The sequence below is a fragment of the Apodemus sylvaticus genome, chromosome 8 (genome assembly GCF_947179515.1).
Source record: "Apodemus sylvaticus chromosome 8, mApoSyl1.1, whole genome shotgun sequence".
In the NCBI taxonomy this organism is placed as follows: domain Eukaryota; kingdom Metazoa; phylum Chordata; class Mammalia; order Rodentia; family Muridae; genus Apodemus; species Apodemus sylvaticus.
The window spans coordinates 64893573-64916571 of record NC_067479.1 but is presented as its reverse complement, the minus strand read 5'-3'; the positions used below and the strand labels follow the sequence as shown (position 1 = coordinate 64916571).

At 46.3% G+C, this 22999-nt stretch overlaps 1 protein-coding gene across 1 annotated transcript in view; it reads right to left on the bottom strand.

The window, feature by feature from the left end:
- The window catches only part of C8H13orf42 (chromosome 8 C13orf42 homolog), a 35623-nt gene extending 19899 nt beyond the window's left edge, over positions 1-15724 (bottom strand). The window contains exon 1 of the mRNA XM_052191239.1: positions 15326-15724. Within this exon, the coding sequence (XP_052047199.1) occupies positions 15326-15724 (399 nt within the window). The remainder of the gene's footprint in view (positions 1-15325) is intronic.
- Positions 15725-22999: the final 7275 nt, after the last annotated feature.

Here is a 22999-nt window from a genome sequence, read left to right as displayed (position 1 = left end):
TGTGTGTGTGTGTGTGTGTGTGTATAATCACATTCTAACTTTTAAAAGTCTCACATACTTTACAAATTTAAAAAATTAAAAAATTAGCCTCCTTAAAACACCCAAAGTCTCTTTCAAAGTTTCTCTACAATTCCCAAAAACTCTTTAAAATATCCAGTCTCTCTGAAATAGTATCTCTAAAACTCTAAAATTTCTGTAAAACTCTAAAATTTCTTTAAGATATCTAAGGTCTTATTACTATGGGTTCCTACAAAATCAAAACAAACAAACAAACAAACGAACAAGTTAAATAACTTTTTATTCCAAGAAGGAAGAACTGGGGCACTGTCACAGTGTGAACAATGCAAACCCAAACTCCAACAGTGTAAACGTAAACCAGACTCAGTGCCCAGTGTCTGGGATTTATTCATTGCCTCCTGGGCCCCCAAGGGCTTGGACAGTTGCACTTCTCTGGCTTTGCCAATTGCAGCATACTCGGCTTGTCTCCTAGGCTGCAATCGCCTGCACTCCGCGCCTGCTGGTGTTCTCAAGGGTCACTCCACCATCCTGGTATTTCCAAAATTCCTAAATCTCTACAACTGGGCTGCACCTTCCCAAGTATCCTGGGATCTCTTCAGGACCTTTGACCCTGTCACCTGATACCATGCCTTAACTTCTCTCCATGACCTCTTCAGATTTGGGGCTTCAATTGCAGCTGAGGCCACATCTCCTGGTGCCAAGTTGCTCTCCCTGACCCACTTCATGCCTTCAAATCCAAGACCACCAGAGGGCTTCTTATATATACCAAGTTCAGCTGCCAGCCCCTCTGCCCCACAACTTCTGGGTGTTCGCCTTAAGAAACATGCGCCTGAAGGCTTGCCTCGGAGATGCTTATCTCTGCTAAGTTGCAGCTGATTCTTTAGCTCCAGCTGACCAGAACCACAAATTTTTAGTTCAAAATATTGGACAGCCTGATATTCTTTAATGGAATCTTTCAGATGTCCCTCTGAAACTTCACGAGCCAGCCCTGTGTCATCTGCACTACTCTCCACCTTCCCATGACAGTTCATCAAGCTCTGAGCACTCAATGGCTTTTCTAGCCCAGTGTCCCAAAGTCCTTCCACAATCCTCCTGAAAACCTGGTCAGGTCTCTCACAGCAATTGCCTACTGTCTTGTACCAATTTCTGTCTTAGGGTTTCTGTTGCTGCAATAAAGAACCATGACCAAAAGCAAGTTGAGAGGAAAGGGTTGATTGCATCTCATAACTACAGTCCACCATCCAGCAAAGTCGGGACAGGAACCCAGGGCAGGAATTGTACCCAAGCACTCAAGAAGAAAGCAGGGGTGGGAAGTGCTGGTTACTGGCTTGTTCCTCATGGCTTGCTCAGCCTGCTTTGTTAAAAGCCCTGGGACTCACCAGCCCAAGGGTGCTACCCACAGTGAGCTGGGTCCTACTGTGTTAATAAGAAAATGCCCACAGGCTTGCCAATGAACCCATCGGGTGGGGCAACTTTTGTCAGTTGAAGTTCCCTCTTCCCAAATAACTCTAGCTTGGTGAAGTAGACATATAATGAGCTAGCGCCCTCACAAAGGCCGTCTTCATGGTGTATCTGTGTCTTTTCTGGTCTGCTCACTGGGAAAGTTTCTGTCTTTTTTGCTGTAATTCTCTATCAGGCACTGTGTGCTTTCCACATCTTCTGCTTGAACTTTTAAGCATCAATAATTGCTTAAAAACAACTCCCTTCAGCTGGTCCTAGCAGCTGTCTCTGAGTCTTGTCTGGAAAGGGCCTCATCTCTTGACAACTGCTTTCATTCCCCTTCCTTGTATGATGTGTTTTTTTTTTATTTGATACATTTTTTGTATCTATTCCTCCGTTGAGGGGAGACCATTGGATGTTTTCAGCCCCTTTGTCTAGGATCAAGTGGCCATAGGTGTGTGGGTTCATTTCTGGATCTTCAAACCTATTCCATTGATCTGCCTGCCTGTCACTGTACCAATACCATGCAGTTTTTAACACTATTGCTCTGTAGTATTGCTTGAGGTCTGGGATACTGATTCCCCCAGAATTTCTTTTGTTGTTGAGAATAGTTTTAGCTATCCTGGGTTTTTGTTATTCCAGACGAATTTGAGAATTGCTCTTTCTAACTCTATGAAGAACTGAGTTGGGATTTTGATGGGTATTGCATTGAATCTGTATATTGCTTTTAGCAAGATGGCCATTTTAACTATATTGATCCTGCCAATCCATGAGCATAGCAGATTTTTCCATTTTGAGGTCTTCTTCGATTTCCTTCTTCAGAGACCTGAAGTTCTTGTCATACAGATCTTTCACTTGTTTGATCAGAGTCACACCAAGGTACTTTATACTGTTTGTGGCTATTGTGAAGGGTGTCATTTCCCTAATTTCTTTCTCAGCCTGCTTATCCTTTGAGTATAGGAAAGTTACTGATTTGCTTGAGTTGATTTTATAACCTGCCACTTTGCTGAAGTTGTTTATCAAGTGTAGGAGTTCTCTAGTGGAGATTTTTGGGTCACGTAAGTAGACTATCATATCATCTGCAAATAGTGATAGTTTGATTTTTTTTCCTTTCCAATTTGTATCCCTTTGACCTCCTTATGTTGTCTAATTGCCCTAGCTAGTACCTCAAGTACAATATTGAAAAGATAAGGAGAAAGGGGGCAGCCTTGTCTAGTCCCTGATTTTAGTGGGATTGCTTCAAGTTTCTCTCCATTTAGTTTAATGTTGGCTACTGGCTTGCTGTATATTGCTTTTACTATGTTTAGGTATGGGCCTTTAATTCCCGTTCTTTCCAAGACTTTAAGCATGAAAGGATGATGAATTTTGTCAAATGCTTTTTCCACATCCAAGTATGATGTGTTGTTAAAGTCTGCACATTCTGTGTTGTCAATAGACACTGTGGGTTTTAATATCTGAAATCTGTCTTTGCCTTGCTAGGTCCTTGGATTGGCTTTTTGTGAGTCTTAGGCAATCTGCTGATGTTAAAATCTTTTATTTCTATGGATACCATGCATGCAAGAAAAATATGAGTATTTCTCTTGAAACGCCATGTTTAAAGTGGAGGCTAATATGTTTCCAAAGAGTGTCTTTCTCTTCTGCAAAAGTCTCACTGTGGTGCACTTGCCAGAGGATCCTTTTCCACACTGTGGCTGTCTCTTGGCAGAGTTCCACTGCTGGTTACAACCAGATGCTTGTTTGCATAGTGGTGGGAGGCAGGGGGACAGTCTGCTTGTATGAGCAATCCCAATCTTAGGCAGTACACTGTTAGGGAACGTAGCCTCTCAGGAGCTCTGCCCTCCTCGGCATCTGTAGTTTTGGGCTCAATAGTCCTCATAAACATCCCTGATGCCCTTTCCAGGAAACTCTCTGGTCTCAGGAGTGTCGGGCTTCTATTTCTGCACAAAACATCATGACCAAGATGCGAGTTGGGGAGGAAAGGGTTTACTCAGCTTACACTTCCACATTGCTGTTCATCATCCGAGGAAGTCAGAGCTGGAACTCAAGCAGGTCAGGAAGCAGAAGCTGATGCAGAGGCCATGGAGGGATGTTTCTTACTGGCTTGCTTCCTCTGCCTTGCTCAGCTTACTTTCTTATAGAACTCAAGACTAGCAGACCAGGGATGGCACCACCCACAATGGGCCCTCCCACCCTTGATCACTAATTGAGAAAATGCTTTACAGCTGGATCCCATGGAGGCATTTCCTCACCTGAAGCTCCTTTCTCTGTGATAACTCCAGCCTTTGTCAGGTTGACACACAAAACCAGCTAGCACAAGGAGATAAAGAAAAACAATCTAGCCTGGCTTTATGAACTCCCCTTAGCAGCTGGTCCCTTCCATAGGCCTGCACTGCAAGGGATACTGGCTTGGATACTTGGCCTGTCTTTTGTGAGTATCGACTTATGACAATAGAGAGCTCACCATATTTTTGGCCTTCTGAGCCCCACTCCCAAACCCCAGTTCATACTTTGCTATTATCAGCTGTCCACAGCTCTAGGGCCTTTCCACATATAAGGCTGCCTCACCAGAGCGGGTGCAGCTGTCCTGCTGAGGCAGGAGAGCAAGAAGGGGACACGATGAAGACATTGGCGAGGAAAAGAGCCCCCCCCACCCCAGAGTCAGACTGAGTCCTCTTCCCGGGGAAGAAACATGATTTCAACACAATAATTAACATTTGCTACAAAGGTTGAAAACACACTGTTGATATTCTTTTCTATGTAGATAATTTATGTCAAGGTAACAATGTGTCAGGCTTAAGGCCTCGATGCCTTTTCCCAAATATTGCCTGAAATTAAAAACAAAAAATAGACCATTAACTTTGCCATAAATATGTCCTACTTTCTTGCTTGTTAGGGACCTAGTCAATTGTAATCTCCTCTTGTGCCCGCAGAAACCTAATGAGCTCATTTAGGCTTCTCAGCCACTCCCTAAAGACAGTTATTTCAAACCCCCACCAAAATCTGATACAAGAGCTTTCTAAGAGTGCAAATCCACACTGCCCAGAACTCCGAGAAATTGGCACCTGTTCTCTGGGCATATCTTACTTTCTTCCGAGTGTTTCTTCTTTTCTCAAGCCTGATTCTTAAGCCTACATGAAAATATCAATAAACTCCAGCTCTACTTAAACTGGCCAGTCCTGAAATTCTTCTCTGCATCAAAGCTAAGATCTGGTTTGGCCTGAGGTCGTGGCCTAAAAACTCTAGTCAGGATATCAGGAATGAGGGCAGGGAGCTGTGCCTCCTGCCTCTGCCTGCCCTGCCTGTGCCCAGTAACTACCAATGCTTACTGCAGGCTGCATCTAATTCTCCCCCGGGGATTAGTCGGGCTGATTTCCCAGGGACCTCAGCTATTTGGTGCTGCAAAAGCAAGCTAACTGGCTGCATATTATGATTGTTGTTGTAGAAATGGGTGGGTATGGGCAAGGAACAGTAGCACCTGTTTGACATCTCAGCACCTTGTTAGGCAAGGCAGAGGAACAGGAGTTTATGGCACTCTACTTAAAAATATAAAATAAAATATTAAAAACATGGAGTGGGGACATAGCTCAATGGTAGAGTATTTGCCTAGAACAAATGAAGCCCAGGGTTTAGTTTCCAGTATCATCAAAACATAAGCTAACCAACTAATTGATTAATTCAATTAATTAAAATGGAAATGTTATTCTTTCTAGGTTTCCATGTCCTGAGCATTTCTCAAATTAATATTACATTTTTTTAGTTTTATTTTAATTTGTATCTCTTCTACTCCAGAGATCTGGGTTCTATATGACATTAGCAAAATAACCTGCTGTGTCTTACTGTGTGTGATCATTTCCAAGCATCCCCAACCACTAACCTTGAATGCAATCGAAGGTCCTGTGTCCTGAATTTTGCCCCGTCCAAGGCCCTTTGCAATAACTCTTTCCAGGGTGATTATGCTGTTACTTGGTGATCAGCCACTTTCAGATGCTACAGTTAGTTTTCAAGTTTTAAGAGTTGCTTTTTTCACTTCTGTTTAGTGTTTGGAAAACCACAACAGCATTCATAGTTCCACCAAATTGGAACCACTGCTTAAGAGAGCGACTGTTTCCATGACAACCTCTTCTTGTGCACCATATCCTTTCAGTAGTCTTTGTCTGTCTCCCATCGTTTCTTTCAGGAAATATGAGCAAACATGTAGGCCCCACGTGGTGGAGTATGTGTATAATTCTGACATCCAGGAGGCTAAAACAGCAGGAAGTTGATGAGTTAAAGGCTAGCCTGGGCTACATAGTGAACTGTGTTTTATTAAGAAAAAAAATTCTGAGCATGCAGCAAGATGACACAGCAGGTAAAGGCACTTGTTATAAAAGCCTTGTAACCCTTAACTTGATCCCTGGAGTCCATATAAACACAGTAGGAGAGAACCCCTGACTTCCATACGCATCACGTGACACAGCCCACACATACATTGTGCTCACACACACACATAATAACAATAAGTACTTTTTTATTTTCTCTATTATTTATTTTTTAATTTTATGAATGTTTTGCCTCTGTATCTATGTCTCTGTAGCATGTGTGTGAATTGTCTTTGGAGGCCAGAAGAAAGCATTGGATCCCTGACACTGTATGTAGACAGCTGTGAGCTACTTCACAGATGCTGGGAGTCCAATCCGAGTCCTCTGGAAAAGCAGCCAGTGTCTTAACCACTGAGCCATCTCTCTGGGGTCTGAAGTGTGGCTCGGTACCTCGTGAGCTTGGAGTTCTGAGTTTGGAGCCCCAGAAGCCACATGAAGCTAGGCGAGGTGACACACATCTGTAATAATGACTCTTCTCTAGTGATCTAGATAGAGAAGAATCTCTATGATGGTTGTTAGCCTGGTGTATACAGCAGTGAACAGGAGACCCTGTCTCAAAAAAGTTAAGCCTGGATACCCAAGGTTACCCTCCGGTCATCACATATGCACACCCCCACTCACGCACAAGAATCGGCACCAATGGACACACACGCCAAGATTTTCAAGAGAAACAGTGAGTTTACGCTCATGTTTGCTCGCTCAGTGAGTCGTATGTGATATGCACCCAGGGTCTGCTCTCTATGCACACAGAGGCTCCTCATCTTCTTAATAGCTGTATAGTTAGTTGTCCACTGTACCCATGCACCATGGGAACTTTGGCTAATTTGAAAGCTTCAACTCCAGCTGTTAGTGCTGCAGTGAGTGCACTGCGTTGTTTTCAACCTGGCCAGTAGGAGCCTAGCTCAAGGTAGAGCTGTGGGGGTGCCCAGCTTACTGTGGACACGTTTAAAAGAGACAGTGGAAAGTAAACGCTGGCCTGGAGTTTCCTTCGTGAGATGCCCTTTGAAATGCCTCTGGGTGCGCGTATGATGTTTCACCTGTCGAAGCTGAGGCTCGATTCGGATCTTTCCTGCTTTCCGAGGGCTCTCTGAGCCACAGTCATGGCAATTCCACCTGTCACAAAGGCTGGGACAAGGCTTTAGGGATCCAACTGATGTAATTGGAAAACCTCCTTTACAAATAGGTGGTCTGCAGGGTAAGGCGTTTGTTACCGACATGCCGGGTGAGAGCAAGATTCTGCAAGTGTGAGCTCCGTGTTCCAGGCGGACTCTGTTGCTTTCTCTCTCCCCTAACTATGTGCAAAGCCCTGTGGTAATGTAGCCTGCTTTCTGTGGAGACTGATCCCCCCCTGAGACTCTCTGGTCCCTTTGCCCTCTGCCCTTCTCCAGCCACTGGGGAGGAAAACCATCCTCTGAGGGTATCTGTCCCAGAGAACAGTAGACATTCAGTTGCTTTCACAGGTCCCTAAGATTATCATCACCCAAGTGCCCGTGGCCCTGCAGGAGGCTTGAATTACTTTTCCTATGTGGAATCTATTGTGTTTTTTCCAAACCAAACCTCATTGTATTTCCCACATTAGTCTCTGACTCCCTGAGGGCAATTTCCAGTGTTTCCCCGCATCTCCTCAATCTGCCATCCTGCCTGGCATCACCTGCCCTATTGGTGCCTGGATTGTTTTTCTTCTAGGCTCTGTCAGTAATTATCTGCAGGAGGCCTGAGTCCTGCCAAAAGAACTTCTCCATGTAAACAACAAAGAGAGGGGAGGGGAGCCAGTGCTCCACCTGCACCCAGGGCAAGGAAGCCCTCCAGAGCTCCTGGCCCCTCTTGTTCTTTCACACCTGTCTGTGCCCTCCCACCCACCACAACTCCAGCCCATCGGTCAGAGTCAGCTCCTCCAATGCCTCCTCTTTGAAGTCTTCACACTGGTGGCCACAGACAGAACTAGACGGGTTTTTCCACACTAATGATCTGCCTTGTGCGCATGGAGATACACGTGCTGCTGCTCCACCCTAAGTCCACACCTCTTCCGTGAGATGCTCTTTGCCGATCACATGGGGTGTAGGACACCATCTACAAAACGTGATATAATCAATGGGCTTTGAGATCAGTTTCCAGGGCAGCATCTTGCCTTCTGCCACCCTCAGCCAGCAGGCTCCGGACCATGTCCAAAACAATATGTATCTCTGTTCCGTCTCTTCCTTTGTCTAGACAGTCATTGTATGTCCCTGGCTGGCCTGAAACTCACAGGAATCTGCCTGACTCTGCTTCCTGATGAGATTAAAGATGTGCACCCAAACAGCCATCTCCAGTACGCTTCTTTTATTACACTATGGCATTAAAGAGAGAGGTGCTCATAATTGAATTGGGATTTTATTTCTAAAAGAACAATGAAAGTCCATGAGACAGGATCAGCTAAAGAAAAAACAACCCGGAGAATGTACAGCCACCAGGGCTTGAATGCAGACATGTGCATATCCACACACAGGCTCTCCTCACGAAAGCAGCGGCATGCTTGCCCAGGCTGAATGAAAACTCAGTGAAGTAGAGAGAGGAGCCGGGAAAGATCAGCACTAGGAAATAGAAAAGAGGAAGGAACCATAGGACAACTAATTGTCAGCGTTGTCTACAATGGCTAAACACCATGAGAGGCAAAACATCAATGTGAACTCAGCAACGGCTGGCCCTCAGACCTCAGGCCAGGTCTCAGGTATACCTGAGGTTATATTAGATCCCACGGGGAAAAGCTCAGTTCCAGATGCCCTCCCCCACTTTTAAAAGATTTACTTATTTATTATATGTAAGTACACTGTAGTTGTCTTCAAACACCCCAGAAGAGGGCATTAGATCTCATTAAAGATGGTTGAGTTCCATGTGGTTTCTGGGATTTGAACTCAGGACTTTCAGAAGAGCAGTCAGTGCTCTTAACCATTGAGCCATTTCTCCAACCCCTAGACACCCCTTTCATATCCGCTCACCTGCTACAGCTCTATCTGTGCTTCTGACGGTGGTTGAGAAGTGCTGGAAGAAGTTGTGTCTGCAGTGAGTAGCTGATCACAGCTGAAGCGCTGTGCAGAGGTTGGAATGGTGCAGATCCAGAGGCTACAGATAATCACCTTATCACGGGCAGTTTTAGTCCCTCAAAACATCTACCTCTGTGTCAGTACTAACATCCTGGGAAGGATAGGTATTGTGGAATCTATTAACATAGCAGGCCCACCAGCTCCCACCAACCAAAAAGATGGAACATCATCAGACAACGTCTGAGACCTGTAAGGAAAAGCCCTCCATCTTGTGTGATTGTTTCTCCGGCACTCGCCAATGAGTTTTTAAGTTGCCTTGATTCCGACTTTCTTTGTTCTGTTATTATATGCTCTGAAAAACTTCTTTTACATTAGAATTGGAAAGACCCAAATGTGTGTTCCTGGGTATTGGGAATTTCAGAATATGCTCTGGAATAAACCATATCTTTTATTCCTTTGAGATGAGACTTGTTTCTCTCAACATGGCTGATCAGATATAAGCCAGAGTTTCCATGACCTCCTCCTGGGTTCAGTTAGTTTTTCAAAGTGGCTCACAGGTCTCTGTGGTTATCATGAAGCTTGTTATAAAGAAAACCCAAAAACAGAGGTAGAGGGATGGGTGTGGCCGTGCTGGTCAGAAAAAAGCAGCTTCCATGTGCCCTAGGGGGCGCTGTAGTCCAGGATCTCCATTTCTGAACCCAGGCTTTGGAGGGTCTATTACACAGATAATGGTTGATTAAGTCATTGGTCACCGGTAACCAGGTTAGCCTCTCCCCATGCTCAGAGAGCTGCTGCTCTGAACCTCTCCCTTTGTCTTGGTCTTTTCTGCCTTCAGTCCCTTCCCAATGCTACTGAGGGATCAGCATACAAAGGCACTACGGTAGGGGATCCTAAGGATTGGAAGATAAATGCCAAGAAGCAGAGATAAAGACAAATACCCATTTTGCAGCATCATGTAAGCAGAGAAGCCTCTAAAAGCTAATAGCCATCTATCTGACCCTTACCCACAAGTCATGGCTCTAGAAATCTCTGTTTTAAAATGTCTTATGCAACCTTGGCACTTGGGAAGGTGAAGTAGAAGGATTGTCATGAATTCCAGGTCAGCCTTGGCTCTGGGATTCAGACCCTGGCTCAGAAAACCAAAACATAGATAAATAAAATGTCTTGCAGAACATGGAGTAAGACGTACCCATTACAATTTTTAATAATAATTTAAAGTGAGTTTTAAAATGTTTTTGCCTTTAAAATATTTTACTTATAAAAACTGTTAATGAGATCCAGTTGAGACACATGCTTTTATGTACTAATATAAAGCTAAGGCTTAATTTTCTATGTCTTAAGTAACATAGCACATGTTAAATACACGTTGCTCTGAATTACATAAGCCTTCTGAGATGCATTGCTTAGGAGAATGCTTTAGCTAACTTTCTTCTTGCAGTGATAAGACACCATGAATACAGCAATGCATGAAAGAAAGAGTTTATTGGAGGCTTGCTTACAGTTTCAGAGGTTAGCATACACGACCGTCCTGGCAAGGAGGAAGGTCACAGGCAGACATGGCACTGTGGTAGTAGCCGAAACCTTATGTTCTCATCTACACATAGGGGGCAGAGTGCTGCGAGAATTAGCTGGGAAAGGCCTGGCCTTTTTGAACTTCAAAGCCCACTCCAACAGTGACACCCTCCTACCAAAAGGCCACTAATCTTTCCCAAACAGTTATACCAATAGGGAATGAGGCATTGCATGTTCCAACCAGTGCAGAGTACTTTCCCAAACTAGTTTCTTCCAAACTAGTGTTGTTACTGGAGCTAACCTTTCCCAAGGCAGGGGTTGTATCATTGTGTTCTAATTGTATCGTTAATTAACCTTTAAGTGAGGATGACTAGGTAAGCCCTACCTAACACTGGGCTGTTTAACAGTTAAAAAGCAATAGCATTGGCCATCGCGTGGTATATCTATAAGCAAGTACTCAGTTTTCAGACTTTTCATTTTCGCTTCTTAATATCTATTTGTATTATGTTTATCTCATGTATACATGCACGTGTATGTGTGAGTGAATGCCATCTGTATGTTCACAGAGGCCAGAGAAGTTATTGGAGTCTTTGGAGATGGAGTTACAGGTTGTTGTAAACGACCCCGTGTGAGTACTGGGAAGTTTATTTGTGTCCTCTCTGGAATAGCAGCAAATATCCTTACCCCTAAGCCATCTCTCCAGGACCACAAACGAGTTTTCTTTAAGTATCTGCTTTTGCTAACCGTGTTTATATTCATCCTACATAACTTTCTGACTATTGCTTGCCAATGCCCTGCAGAAGCACAGTTCCTAGCAAAGGGTCCCCTGAGATACTAGAATACCACCCACAGGACAGACAGAGCAAAATTCAAGAGTGGACTCCGAGCGCTTGGCCTAACAGCCATCCCTTTCATACCTTTTAGTTGCTTAAAATTTATCCATAAAGGGTGTGATTAGCACTAGCTCCTTGGCATCTGTTACTTGCCCCTCATGATATAGGACCATATCAGCTTATCGGGATGGATCTTGTTCCAGGAATAAAGGAAAGTTGATATCAAACCAGATGGCTAAACGTCAATGTCTTCAAAGAAAGCTGCTCAGAAGGGAGAAGGGAAATTATCAGACTGAGAATGAGTCCCACGGAGCAGCTGAAGTGGGAGGATCTGGAGTTTGAGGTCAACCTGAGCTTCATAGGAAGACCCTGCCTCAAAAGCAGCAGCAAAGATGGAATCACTTGTGTCAGCCCTTCCAGCAGTGGCCAAGATGTTACAGAGAGGTGGCTCAGAGCCATGGCCACCTGGCACTGACGATGCGCTCTGATCTCGGCCCCTCCAATACCGCTTGTGGTATTTGTTCCAAAAATATTCTAGGGGGAAAAAGTATTCTAGGGATTTCACAAGGCCAGCATATCACCCCAAATCCTGCAAAACTGAGGTCTGGAAACAAAGAAGAGAACTGCCCTGATGGTAGAGGATGGAAGATCTGTGCTGTCAGACTGCTGGAATGAAGAACTAAATATCTCAAGGCTAAGGACAGAGACCAATCAATAGAACATTTGCCACCCAAGCATGAGAACTTGATTTTAACATCTAGCACCCAAATAAAAAGAGCACTTACAATCCCAGGGTGAGGGAGGCAGGTCACTGGGGTTTGCTGGTCGGACAATCCAGCCCAGTAAGTGAGTCCCAGATTTCAGAGAGAGAAATGTTGTCCCAAAATCCAAGGTAGATGGCTCATTAGCTATAATGTATGAAGCTGACCTCTGACTTCCATGCATACATGTACACATACCATACATACACACACACACACAGAGAGAGAGAGAGAGAGAGAGAGAGAGAGAGAGAGAGAGAGAGAGAGAGAGAATTAAAATTTCCCTGGAATCTCATACTTGCAGCAGGGGGAGGCCAAAGCCCTGCTTCCAGAGAATGAATTTGCCTCCAAGGAAGAGGTGTCACATGGCGCTAACAATGTACCAGGCCACCCCACAGGACAGACCAGAGACAAGCTAGCGATGGGTCAGGGATGAGTGTGTCTTAGTTAGAGTTTTACTGTTGTGAACAGACACCATGGCCAAGGCAACTCTTATAAGAAAACATTTAATTTGGGCTGACTCACAGGTTCAGAGTTCAGTCCATTATCATCAAGGCAGGACCATGGTAGCATCCAGGCAGGCATGGTGCAGGAGGAGCTGAGAGTTCTACTTCTTCATCTGAAGGCTGCTGGCAAAATACTGACTTCCAGGCAGCTAGGATGAGGGTCTTAAAGCCTTGTCCCACAGTGACACACCTACTCCAACAAGGCCACACCTCCTTATAGTGCCACTCCCTGGGCCCAGCATATACAAACCATCACAGAGTGGGAGCAGACCTTGACCAAGGCTGCTTCCCTACACATCCTTCTTGTCCTGTATGTAATGTAAACTCACATCAGCGCGGCAAAGATGAATAGCTTTTCTTCCTCTTCTCACCGCAGCAGCCGCTGCACCCAGCATAGCCCCTCCTCCACTGTCCACTAGTCCTTGTCTCTTTAATTGGTGTATTGGGGCGGCCTGTTGAGTCCTGCTCCGTATGCCTTCCAGAGCCCAGGCTCTGACACTAAAGGGACAACGGAACTCCTTTCTTTGTCCCTCTTCCCGATGTGGCTACATTGAATAAATCCCCCTTCCCCGCCTTTCACCATTGCTTAACTGGAATTTGCTGAGTCTGAGCTTTAACCCTAAAACTTCCGGCTGCACTTTTTCCAAATCAGATTGCCTTCTGTGGTGCTGGGCACTAGATCTTTACATGTGAATTTTGAGAGACGACATACAGTTCAATCTATAACAGACAGCAGGAAAAAGAGCAACAGGGGCCTAGACCCTGACCCTTGGCAGGACTGTGGCATTTCAGGAGGGAGGAGGCCTCTTAGTAGCCATGCTGCCAGTCCTGGAGCCTGACTGTGTCCTCTCACAGCCAAGCCCAGCAGAAGGCCTTCTGTAGGCAGAAGGTAAAGGAGGCTGCTCTGTGGCTGCCGGTTGGAAGTGCCTGGCATTTCTGATGTAACGGGAGGACACTATAAGGAGGAACTGGGTGCCAGCACCTGTTAGGTGGCACTACTCCTCACTGAGCATGGCACCACAGCCATAGCTTTGCCACTAAATCAGGCTCCAAGAAGTCAGAAGAGTGAAGATCAAACTTCATCCTGTTCACCTTCAGTAATTTTTCAATATTCTGGTTGTTTGTATGAGGGTCACTAAAACAGTGCCCCACAGAGTGAAAGTACCCAGAGTAAATAGGCTTAAACCCTGGCCCGGGTGTGGGGGTGGTGTGAGGAGGAGGCAGAGGAGGATGAAGAAGAGAAGGAGGAGCTTGCCTCCTGGAAGAGGTTTAACACTGTTCAGACAGCCTCTCTCAGAGCTACATCAGCATACACATTTCTACCTGGCTTCAGTTTCATCTTTTCTATAGAATTGTAGCATTGCTCCAGGAAAAGGGAGAGAATCCAAGAATTTTTCTACCTCCAGTTCTGGTCAAACTGTGAATAAATCCATTTTCCTTTACTGATCTCTGTTCCCAAATGTCTTTTTAAATGCAGGGAAGCTATAGAGTAGCTTGTGAGCGGAGGTGCCAGATAACCTCCCTGGGGAGGGCACACAGGGCGGGGCAGGGGGCTATGTGCACTACAGCTGGCCTGGTGCTCTCTCATGCCCACCCCCATCCTCAGCACCATAAGGAACCAGCTGGGTTTTGACAGGGAGGGCTCCATCTGCAGGGAAATGCAGGGCTGGCCTCAGTAAGCAGCTGAACAAGGCCCAGAGTCCTGAGAGAGTCAGGCTGGATGGAAACCCAGAGCCTGGTGCCCCCCTTTGTCACCAGTGCCTGTACCAAGGGAAGAAGCTGCCTCCAACCCCACAGCCAACTGGCACGGGCCTCAGCATCTTGACCCCAGACTAGGAGGCCCTCCCTGTATGGGGCTCCACACTTACACACTTTCACAGTTAAAACGATCCTTTACCCACTTCCATGTGGTATTAAGTGCAAACAGTTGAAACCTGTTGAGTAGAGCCAAGTCCTAGAGATTTGATGACAGTCCAATCAGCCATTCAACATTAATAGACCGTATAGAGCCGGCGGGATACTCTGGAGAATTTGGGGCCTGCTCTGAACACCCACTCGAGCCATCAGGAGAACGGTTATTAAAAGTGTGCAACAGACAACTCTCAAACCACAAGTGCTATAAATAAACAACAGAGCGAGCAAGAAGTGGTGGCACGGTGACGGGGTAGCATGGTAGCATGCTGGCACAGGGCTTCCAGCCCTAGCATGCAGGGGTCCCAGATGGGAAGATTGTAAGTTCAGGGCCAGCCTCAGCTACAGAGAGACCCAGTCTTACGAATAAAATAAAATGATTTCATTTTAATGAAATATGATGAGGACATGAAAAAAGAAACAACTGACCCGGCAGATAGGGATCAGTTTTTGAACCTCAGTTTCCCCTTTTGAGACATAGACGATCTGGCATATTTGAATGCTATAAAAGAAAAGAAAGGCAGGGTCTGCAAAACCCTGCAGTAAGTAGCAGCAGTGAGGCAAACACACAAGCTTTCTTTCATGATGTCACACTGGTGTCTGGCTGGAGACCTTTTAGATGTAATGACAGCAATTGTTTTAAGAAAAGCGATCATTCTTGGGGAGATAAGCCGTTGTTCTCCAAAAGCCAACTCTTAGAAATCAGGCACTAAGTGATATATGGTCTGATGTAGGTGCAGAACCTCGTGGCACAGAAGCCCTTGCTTGCCCTTCTTTTCTACCCTAGATCTGATCCCCAATCTCCTAGGCACTGAAAAGCAGTTCCCTACAAGTGCAGGAGTCCTGAAAGTCTGGGGACTGACTGTCAGACTGACTGAGAGCCAGCTCCCGAGCACGGACTTCCGGCAAGTGTCCCGGGGGCCCTGGGAAGAACCCCAGCTTGCAGCCAGCCAGCTCCAAACTTACCTTGCCTTCTCCTGGGGTCTTTTGTGCTGTTCCCTTAGAGGTCTTGGAAGAGGTGGAGCCGGCACCTTGTGCGCGCCGGGGCCTCAGGTCACCCAGGCTGCTGAGATACTTTTTTCGCAGGGCCAGCAGCTCCTGAAGGTACTGCAGGCAGTCCTGGGTGCGTGAGTACATCCAGGCGCGGTCCTCCTGCTGCAGATAGTGCAGGCTGGTGTCCATGCTGTGGGTGCTTCTGTATTTCTTTAAGGACTCTCTGGGCCTCTCGAAGTGGTCCGCAACCACATACATGGAAGTACTGCGAATCAGCCTGACAGTAGGGCTGGCTCCCGCGTAGTAGGGGCCTTCAGCCGCCGCCTTCCTTTGTGGGCTGTGGTGGAGGATGGAGTGGATCTTTCTGAACATGGTGCTCGGTTTCCCACCGTGGGAACCGTCGGCGGCCAGCAGCAGCGTCACTTGATCCAGCAACAGGCAGGGGAGCCCATACGCAGGCCCTGCGCCATCAGTCTCTCGGGAGGCTCAGCTCTCTCACAATCCCAGTGAGGAAGAGCTGTGTCAGACAAGCCACCTGCACTTCTCATGGAGGGGCACTTACAGGAGACATGCAGAGGCCCACTGCAGGAGACAGTGCCCAGGCAGGCCTTCCTAAACAGTGGCAAATATGTTCCATGCTTTTCCACGGATAGGCTCAGCTGTCGGGAAAAGGGAGCGACGCTTTACCTGGTCAACCATTACATTTCCTTTGCGTTTTCCATTCCCAAGAGGGTCTCATCACACTTGGCTTGTCTTCAGGAAGTTTGCTACAATTCTGTCTCAGGTGAGCTGGCCCTGGTGCTGAATTCTGTAGCTCCGAAATAAAATCTTACTCTGCTGTATTACCCTCAACCAAAACCCAGGTGTTGCTCTGGGTGAGATCCAGCTCCCCTCATAGGCCAGGGTGGACACAACCAGGGCCCTTGGCAGGAGCTGGCAGATGCCCCGATAAACCGGCCTCTGAGCAGGCATCCGAGCGTCCTGGAGGAGGCTGGCCCTGCGTAAGAGGACCTCAGGGTGGTCACCTGATAGCAGGCCTTTGAGGCCTGAAGGATTCAGGTATCTGGATCACGACTTTTAGCACAAATGCGTCAGTGAGTGCATGAGTGATCATACCCTGGGGGCTGAGGGAGTGCCTCACTTCTCAGAATAGCACAAATCAAACAAATTACTTTTCGAAAGCACCAAGTTCATAGCACCCGGGAGACTGTCCCCCCCCCACCCCAATTTTCAAAGTTCCATTCCAAAGCTCACTGCCACATTCCTTTCTCTCTATAGCTTATTTTCATCCAGGCTTAGATCTAAAAGCTGAATCCTGAATTCTGAAATGCAGGCTTTTGGGGGGGGGGGCTGTCGGCTGGGATCCTGGAGGAGACATGGGTCAGGAGTGTGTGTAAGGCGTTGTTGCACGTACCACACTTTCCTATTGAGGTTTGCTGGATTTGCATTATTTTATTTTTGAGATAGAAAGCACTTGCAACTTTATCAGGTACAAAGAAAAACAGACCAGCTGCAAACCTTATGATCCCCTCAAAAAAAAATCACCAAGACGAATCTCCCCTCTGCTCTCCATGTCTCTGGGCTCTCCCTTCACTGGGGCACCGTGTGGAGGAGCCCACACAGGGCAAGTCCAGTGGCCTCTCTTCTCAGAAATGCCCATGACTGAGAAGCTCAGCCTTCCTCAGCAGATCATGTCACTGATTTGTGGCCATGGTTATGCTGCCTGGATCAAGAGATTTTAAGAACAGTATATCCTTTCCAGAATGTTACCTGTTGCTTTACCTCTTGCTCACAAACAGCATAAAACTACTCACCCCTTCTCTCCAATGGACGCTTCTTGAGGGCCAGGCTTAGGAGGAACAGCTGCCTCTTGGACTGCAGCCTGATGATCTGAGTTGACTAAGATTAACTCCCACATGTATGACTCAACATGGTATACACACTCATACACACACACATGTACACACATATGCACACACATGCACACACTCATGCACACACAGGCATGTTTAAGCATGCTCATGAACACAGACACACACACAGAGGCATGTTCAAGCATGCTCATGCATACACATAGACAGAGAGACACACACAGTGACACATTCAATTATGCTTTGCATATACATAAACACACATGCAGAGACACACATACAATATAATAGATATACAAAGACACAGAGACTCAGATATATTCAAGCATGCATGCATACACACATTTAAATAAATGTAATAACCATTTTAAGAATAAAAAAAGAAGTGGAACATTGAGAAAAAATATATATGGCTGTCCATCTGCAGAGCACTTCACACCAACAGTAGACACAAACCAGTAGGAAGTTTTAATCATCTCCTGTGCCAGCCCTGCCCCCAAAGTTATGTCTTTTACTAGCCCCTAGGGTGTCCAGGAAGAGAGAAGGGTGTGTTCCCTGATGGATGAAGGAAGTGCATCCAGATGGGCAATTTCTCAACCTTGAGTTGCTTAGAGTTTCTGATGGTCTCAGCTGGAAGAAATGCTGTGACTCACCCCGTGTCTTTACAAAGTGTACTTTGAAAACTACACAAGTGCCTTAAACCTCAAGTCTGGCCCTCTGGGCTCCATCTTCTTTTGAATCCCAAAGAGTGCTGGACAGGCTCCTCCTAAGAAGGGAAAATTCAGCAGCTCTGTCCTTCTAAACCTAGTTGCTGTATTCCAGTTGGGCTGGGCTCTGTGCTCCAGCAGACATGCTGTTTGTACGGGTGTCCAAGCCTTGAGACTTGAGCAGAGAACAGGCCTAAAGTTAGTCTGTGTAATAAGCTTTACCTTGTTTTAGAATAATAAATTCATACAATGTGCACAGTGGAACCCCCACTGCACCCAAAGCAGATCTCAAGGGTGATGTCAAGGGAACCAACAGGGAGCCTGAACAGCTGCTCACAGCCTAGTGGGCCAAACAGACTGACAGGAGAGGATGCAGACATTCAGATTGTGGCTACTTATCAGCCTAAGATAATTATTTAAACTTGTTGAGCTTGAAATCCCTTCTCTGCAAAAGTTGACTGTCTGCTCACTCCACAGTGCTCGACATATTGAATCTGTGTCATCAAAAGTATACACTCCTTTAGCCTTGGAGTGGTGGTACACATCTTTAATCCCAGTACTTGGGAGGCAGAAGCAGACATATCTCTGAGTCTGGGGCCATCCTGGCCCACAAAGTGAGTCCAGGACAGCCAGGGCTACACAAGGAAACCTGGTCTCTCTCTCTCTCTCTCTCTCTCTCTCTCTCTCTCTCTCTCACACACACACACACACACACACACACACACACACACACACACAGGCGCGCGCACATACACCTATTCCATGTAGTTCTTGGAAAGTTTAAATCAGGTAGTTATGTTAGCTGGTATTCTAGTGTCATTTCTGCTGCTGTGTTACCTCAACAAAAGGCAGGTTAGGAGAGAAACAGCGTATTTTAGATCACAGTTCCAGGTTCCAGTCCATCACAGCAGTAGAGCCACGGCGGGAACTTAGAACAGCTGGTCACATCACAGCCACAGCTGCGGGCAGAATGGAATGAGTAACACCCTCCACTCATCCACTGTGAGGACCCCACACTCGGGAATGGTGCCATCCACTTTCAGGCTGGATTTCCTCGTGTCAATTAGAATAATCGAGGCAATCCCCAACAGACAATCTAGACATCCCAGCAGTCAGATACTCTGATGGTTAAAACTAACCATCATGATCAGTATTTCATTGACATGACAAGACAACTGAGGGAAAGTCTTACTTAGGCTCAGAGGTACTACCATGCATTTCTCTGGTCCTGAAATGAGAATGGACACCTTGGCAGCAGGATGTATGAACGGGAAGCTGTTCATCCCATAGCAGTCAGGAAGCAATGAAAGACTGTAGTGCGGTGGGCAAGACACACACTGCAAAGGCCCCAGTTCTTTGCTCGCTCCAGCTTGACCTGTCTCTTAATTGTGCTGCTTTTTCAAAATGCCATCGAATTATAAAGCTACCTGTGGGTTAATTCATCTATGACATCATAACCCCCCATGACCTCACAACCTTCCCCAGTTCTCAAAACCCCTGCAATGAGAACTATATCTTCCAGACAGGAACCTTTTAGGGGTGGCACTTCCTAGTCAGACCATAACAACAACACATCTCTCCCTCTTTCCACGCCTCTTCCCGCCATAGTTTATTTTCCATTTCTATACATTCAGTTTTCAAACTCTACCTATAAGTATGGTTGTGAGGCAGTTTTCATTCTGTCCTAGCCTGATGCCATGAATATTGTGGTAAATGGCAGGATATTCTTTTCTGAGACAGAATACTATTCCACTGTATACCTGGAGCAGTTTCTTTTTCTATTCATTAGTTAGTAGATATTTGAGATGTTTCTCCATCCTGGTTGATATGACAATATGCAGATATTATAAGATAAATCCAGAGTCTTAATGATAAATGCAGTTAATAATACCATGTTTCATTGGCATGCCCCCACCAAAGCATACAAGGTTGGGTGCTCTTGCCTAGAAAGAGGGGGGTGGTCCTACTGGATCATGAGCATGTTAGAAGTATGTATATCTTAAATATACCCAATAAAAAATAAGCAAAAAGCAACAAAAATGTGATAAGGTGGAGAGAGCACTAACTTTCCTATCCCCTCCACCATTATAGTAGTATAAAATATCACCATGGCTTCTGTCTTAGTGCCCCTGCCTGACAGTTGTTAAACTCATCTCCCAGGCAAATGTTTTAGGTTCAGTCCAATTCAAGAGGCATGTTGTACTTTGATATTTATAAAGGTCACAGTTGGGCCCCTAAACAATCAGATGAGATACTGCTGGGTTCTCCCACTGCCATGAGAAGCGTCTATTTCCCAGATGCCAGTTGGCTGCCTTGTCTGGAGCAGCCAGCTGCTCACAGGCCACCTGCCCTGCACCGCTCCCTTTCTGGCAGGATTCCAGTGAGCACCTCACCCCCTTCCTTACAACCAGGTGCACAAGAGCCACCGTGGAATGAGCCTGGAACCTTGGCGGGATGCCATCCCGAAGGTGTGGCTCCCTCAACCACACTGGCCAGTCCCCGCACCTCCTAAAGAGGGGGTTGACCTTAAAAACAACCACAGCAACAACAAACTGCCAAATGTGTTTGTTCCTGGTAGCAAGTCTGGGAATCCCAGTCATCCTGTTCCCGATGGGAAGGTGACTTTGGATCAGCTCAGTGCTTCCCAGAGGTAAATAAAACGTCAGAGCCGGCCACGCAGTCGAGGGGCCAAAGGGAGATTGTGGAGGAAGAAGGGGTACCGAGAGAAGGAAATGATCAAATTCCCCTACTGAATAGTGAATGAAGGATGAGATTACAGAGTTCGACAGCATGGATCCCGTGTCATGGTGGTCCATTTGCACAGCTTACTGGAACATTCCACCCTCTGATTGTGCTGAACGGCAAGGGAAAGAACTCGCCTGTGGATGGCTTTCCCGGCCCAGAGATCAATCCTGTATTTGCTTCAGTCTTTGACAAAATAACGTGAAAATCATCTTTATCCACTAAAACCTGCCCCCAGAACAGAGCATGTCTAAGCCTCCCTGGGCACCTCCTCCTTCCACAGTGACAGCAGAGTAGTGGGTAGCTTAATCATCCTGCATCCTAATGTGCTTGGAGCCCCCTGGAACACATGCACAAACACCTTTAAATGGGATAAAACAACTTAAAATGCAAGCTTCCTGGAACTCTTAAGTAACAGCAGGTGCCAGCCCAGGGCCATCCCTTGCAGAGCATTTCTGAGCGGTGTCCAGCAGGACTGGAAGCCTAGAACCATGGCTCTGCAAAGCTACTAGTCTGGCAGTTTGGAACATCTGCTCTCAAAAGCAGCTGCAAGGAAGGTGTCCTTCCAGAGTCCAGCTGAGTGTGAAGAGGCTCTCTGCCTGCAGCTGCTGGGAGAGTTCTGGTGGCTTGCCAGAGCCAGCTCTTTGCCAGGGGTTTGCAAAAACCTGTGTGGGCAGCCTATGATGAGTTTGTTTCTTGATAACACCATATATAGTTCGACGGAAGATGTGGGGGGTATGGAGGAAGTGTGTGTGTGTGTGTGTGTGTGTGTGTGTGTGTGTGTGTGTGTGTGTGTTAGACACCACCTTGGAGCTTTAGTTACAGATGTGAACCTCCTGGAATGGGTGCTAGGACTCAAATTTAATCTCCAGAAGAGCTGAACAGCCTGCAGAGCCATCTCTCCAGCCCCCACGCTTTTCTTTTGAGGACTAATTTCTACATCATTTATATTTGACTTTGAGTAAAGTATATATACCCAGTCATTTAATTTTTTTTTGTAAATGAATTCAACTGAGATTAATGATAAAACGGAATATATTATTCAAAGTCAGTTTACAAATCATTAGAGGAATGGGTGATATTTCTACAAAATGTAAAAAGAATATGAATAATTAGGAGTTGGTTATATAATGCTTAGAAAGACAAGATTTAGAGACCCAACCTCATTTGTAATTATTTCCAAGTGACTTGATACAACATCTTATCAGAACTTCCAGGGAAAGATTCTGATTATGCCCACACGTTCTCTATCTTCCACAGCAGAATTGTGTGTGTGTGGGTGGGGTGGGGGCGCCTGTCCAGTGTGCAGGCACAGTGCAGAGCCTGGTGGCTTGGGTGATGGGAGATGATAAAGTGTCCCACTCTGCTGTATCCTCACGTCTCGTCTCAGCCCTCATCTGTCCTCCTATTTGTCTTTTCCTCTTCTCTAATGTGAAATCAAATATTCACATTTATTTCCTTTTATAATCCAGGGCAGTGATAATCCAGGATAGATAAACGCCTCTCTCGATGTGAACGCCCAGGAGCCCGCGTTCCTCTAGCTCACTCTTCTCTGGGACCCTGGGCTCATCGCTGCTGTCTACACTTCTAACAGTGGCTCAGAAATGGAGTGTGCCTGCTTTTGTCTGGAGGCAGGGGGTCAGCCCTCTCCTTTGTTGTTTAAACATCTCCTGCCAACCAGAACTCACCCCACACTTAATGGAAAGCTGAGAAATAGCCTCTTTGGGGTTACAGGTGTGTACCCAGCTAGCTCAGGCCCTGTGGACTGTTCATAAACTTGAGGACTTGTAGACTGCATAGCTCTGGAGCGCAGATGGGAAAACAGCAAATTTCTACTGGATGGCTTGACCTCAGAGATGTTTTTGGAAAAGAGAAAGAAAAACTGAAGAAGAAATGTTCTTGTTCTGGACCAGTCACAAGAAGGTGCCAATACCCTTTAGCTCTCTGGACAAAGGCCTCTCCCAGGTGCCTCCTTTCAGCAACCTTCAGGGATGTGAGGAGAGGGGGCATCCTCCTGCATCCTCCTGCATCCTCCTGCATCCTCCTGCATCCTCCTGCATCCTCCTGCACCGCACCTCAGGCTGTTTCAGACCAGCACGCCCCCGTAAGGTACCGGCTGCTTCTGTGGCGCAGCGTCAGGGCAGCTGACATATGGTAGCAGATGGATGAGCTCCAACTCCTCCCCAGGGCCACAGTAATGAGTCATGATGGGGATGCGGATGAAATTGTACAGCTAAGCATTCAAGGCAGAGATGGAAGGGAAGGTGGCACAGCCGTGTGTGTATGCTAATGAGAAGCGGCCATGCTTCCATTACGTAAGGTGACAT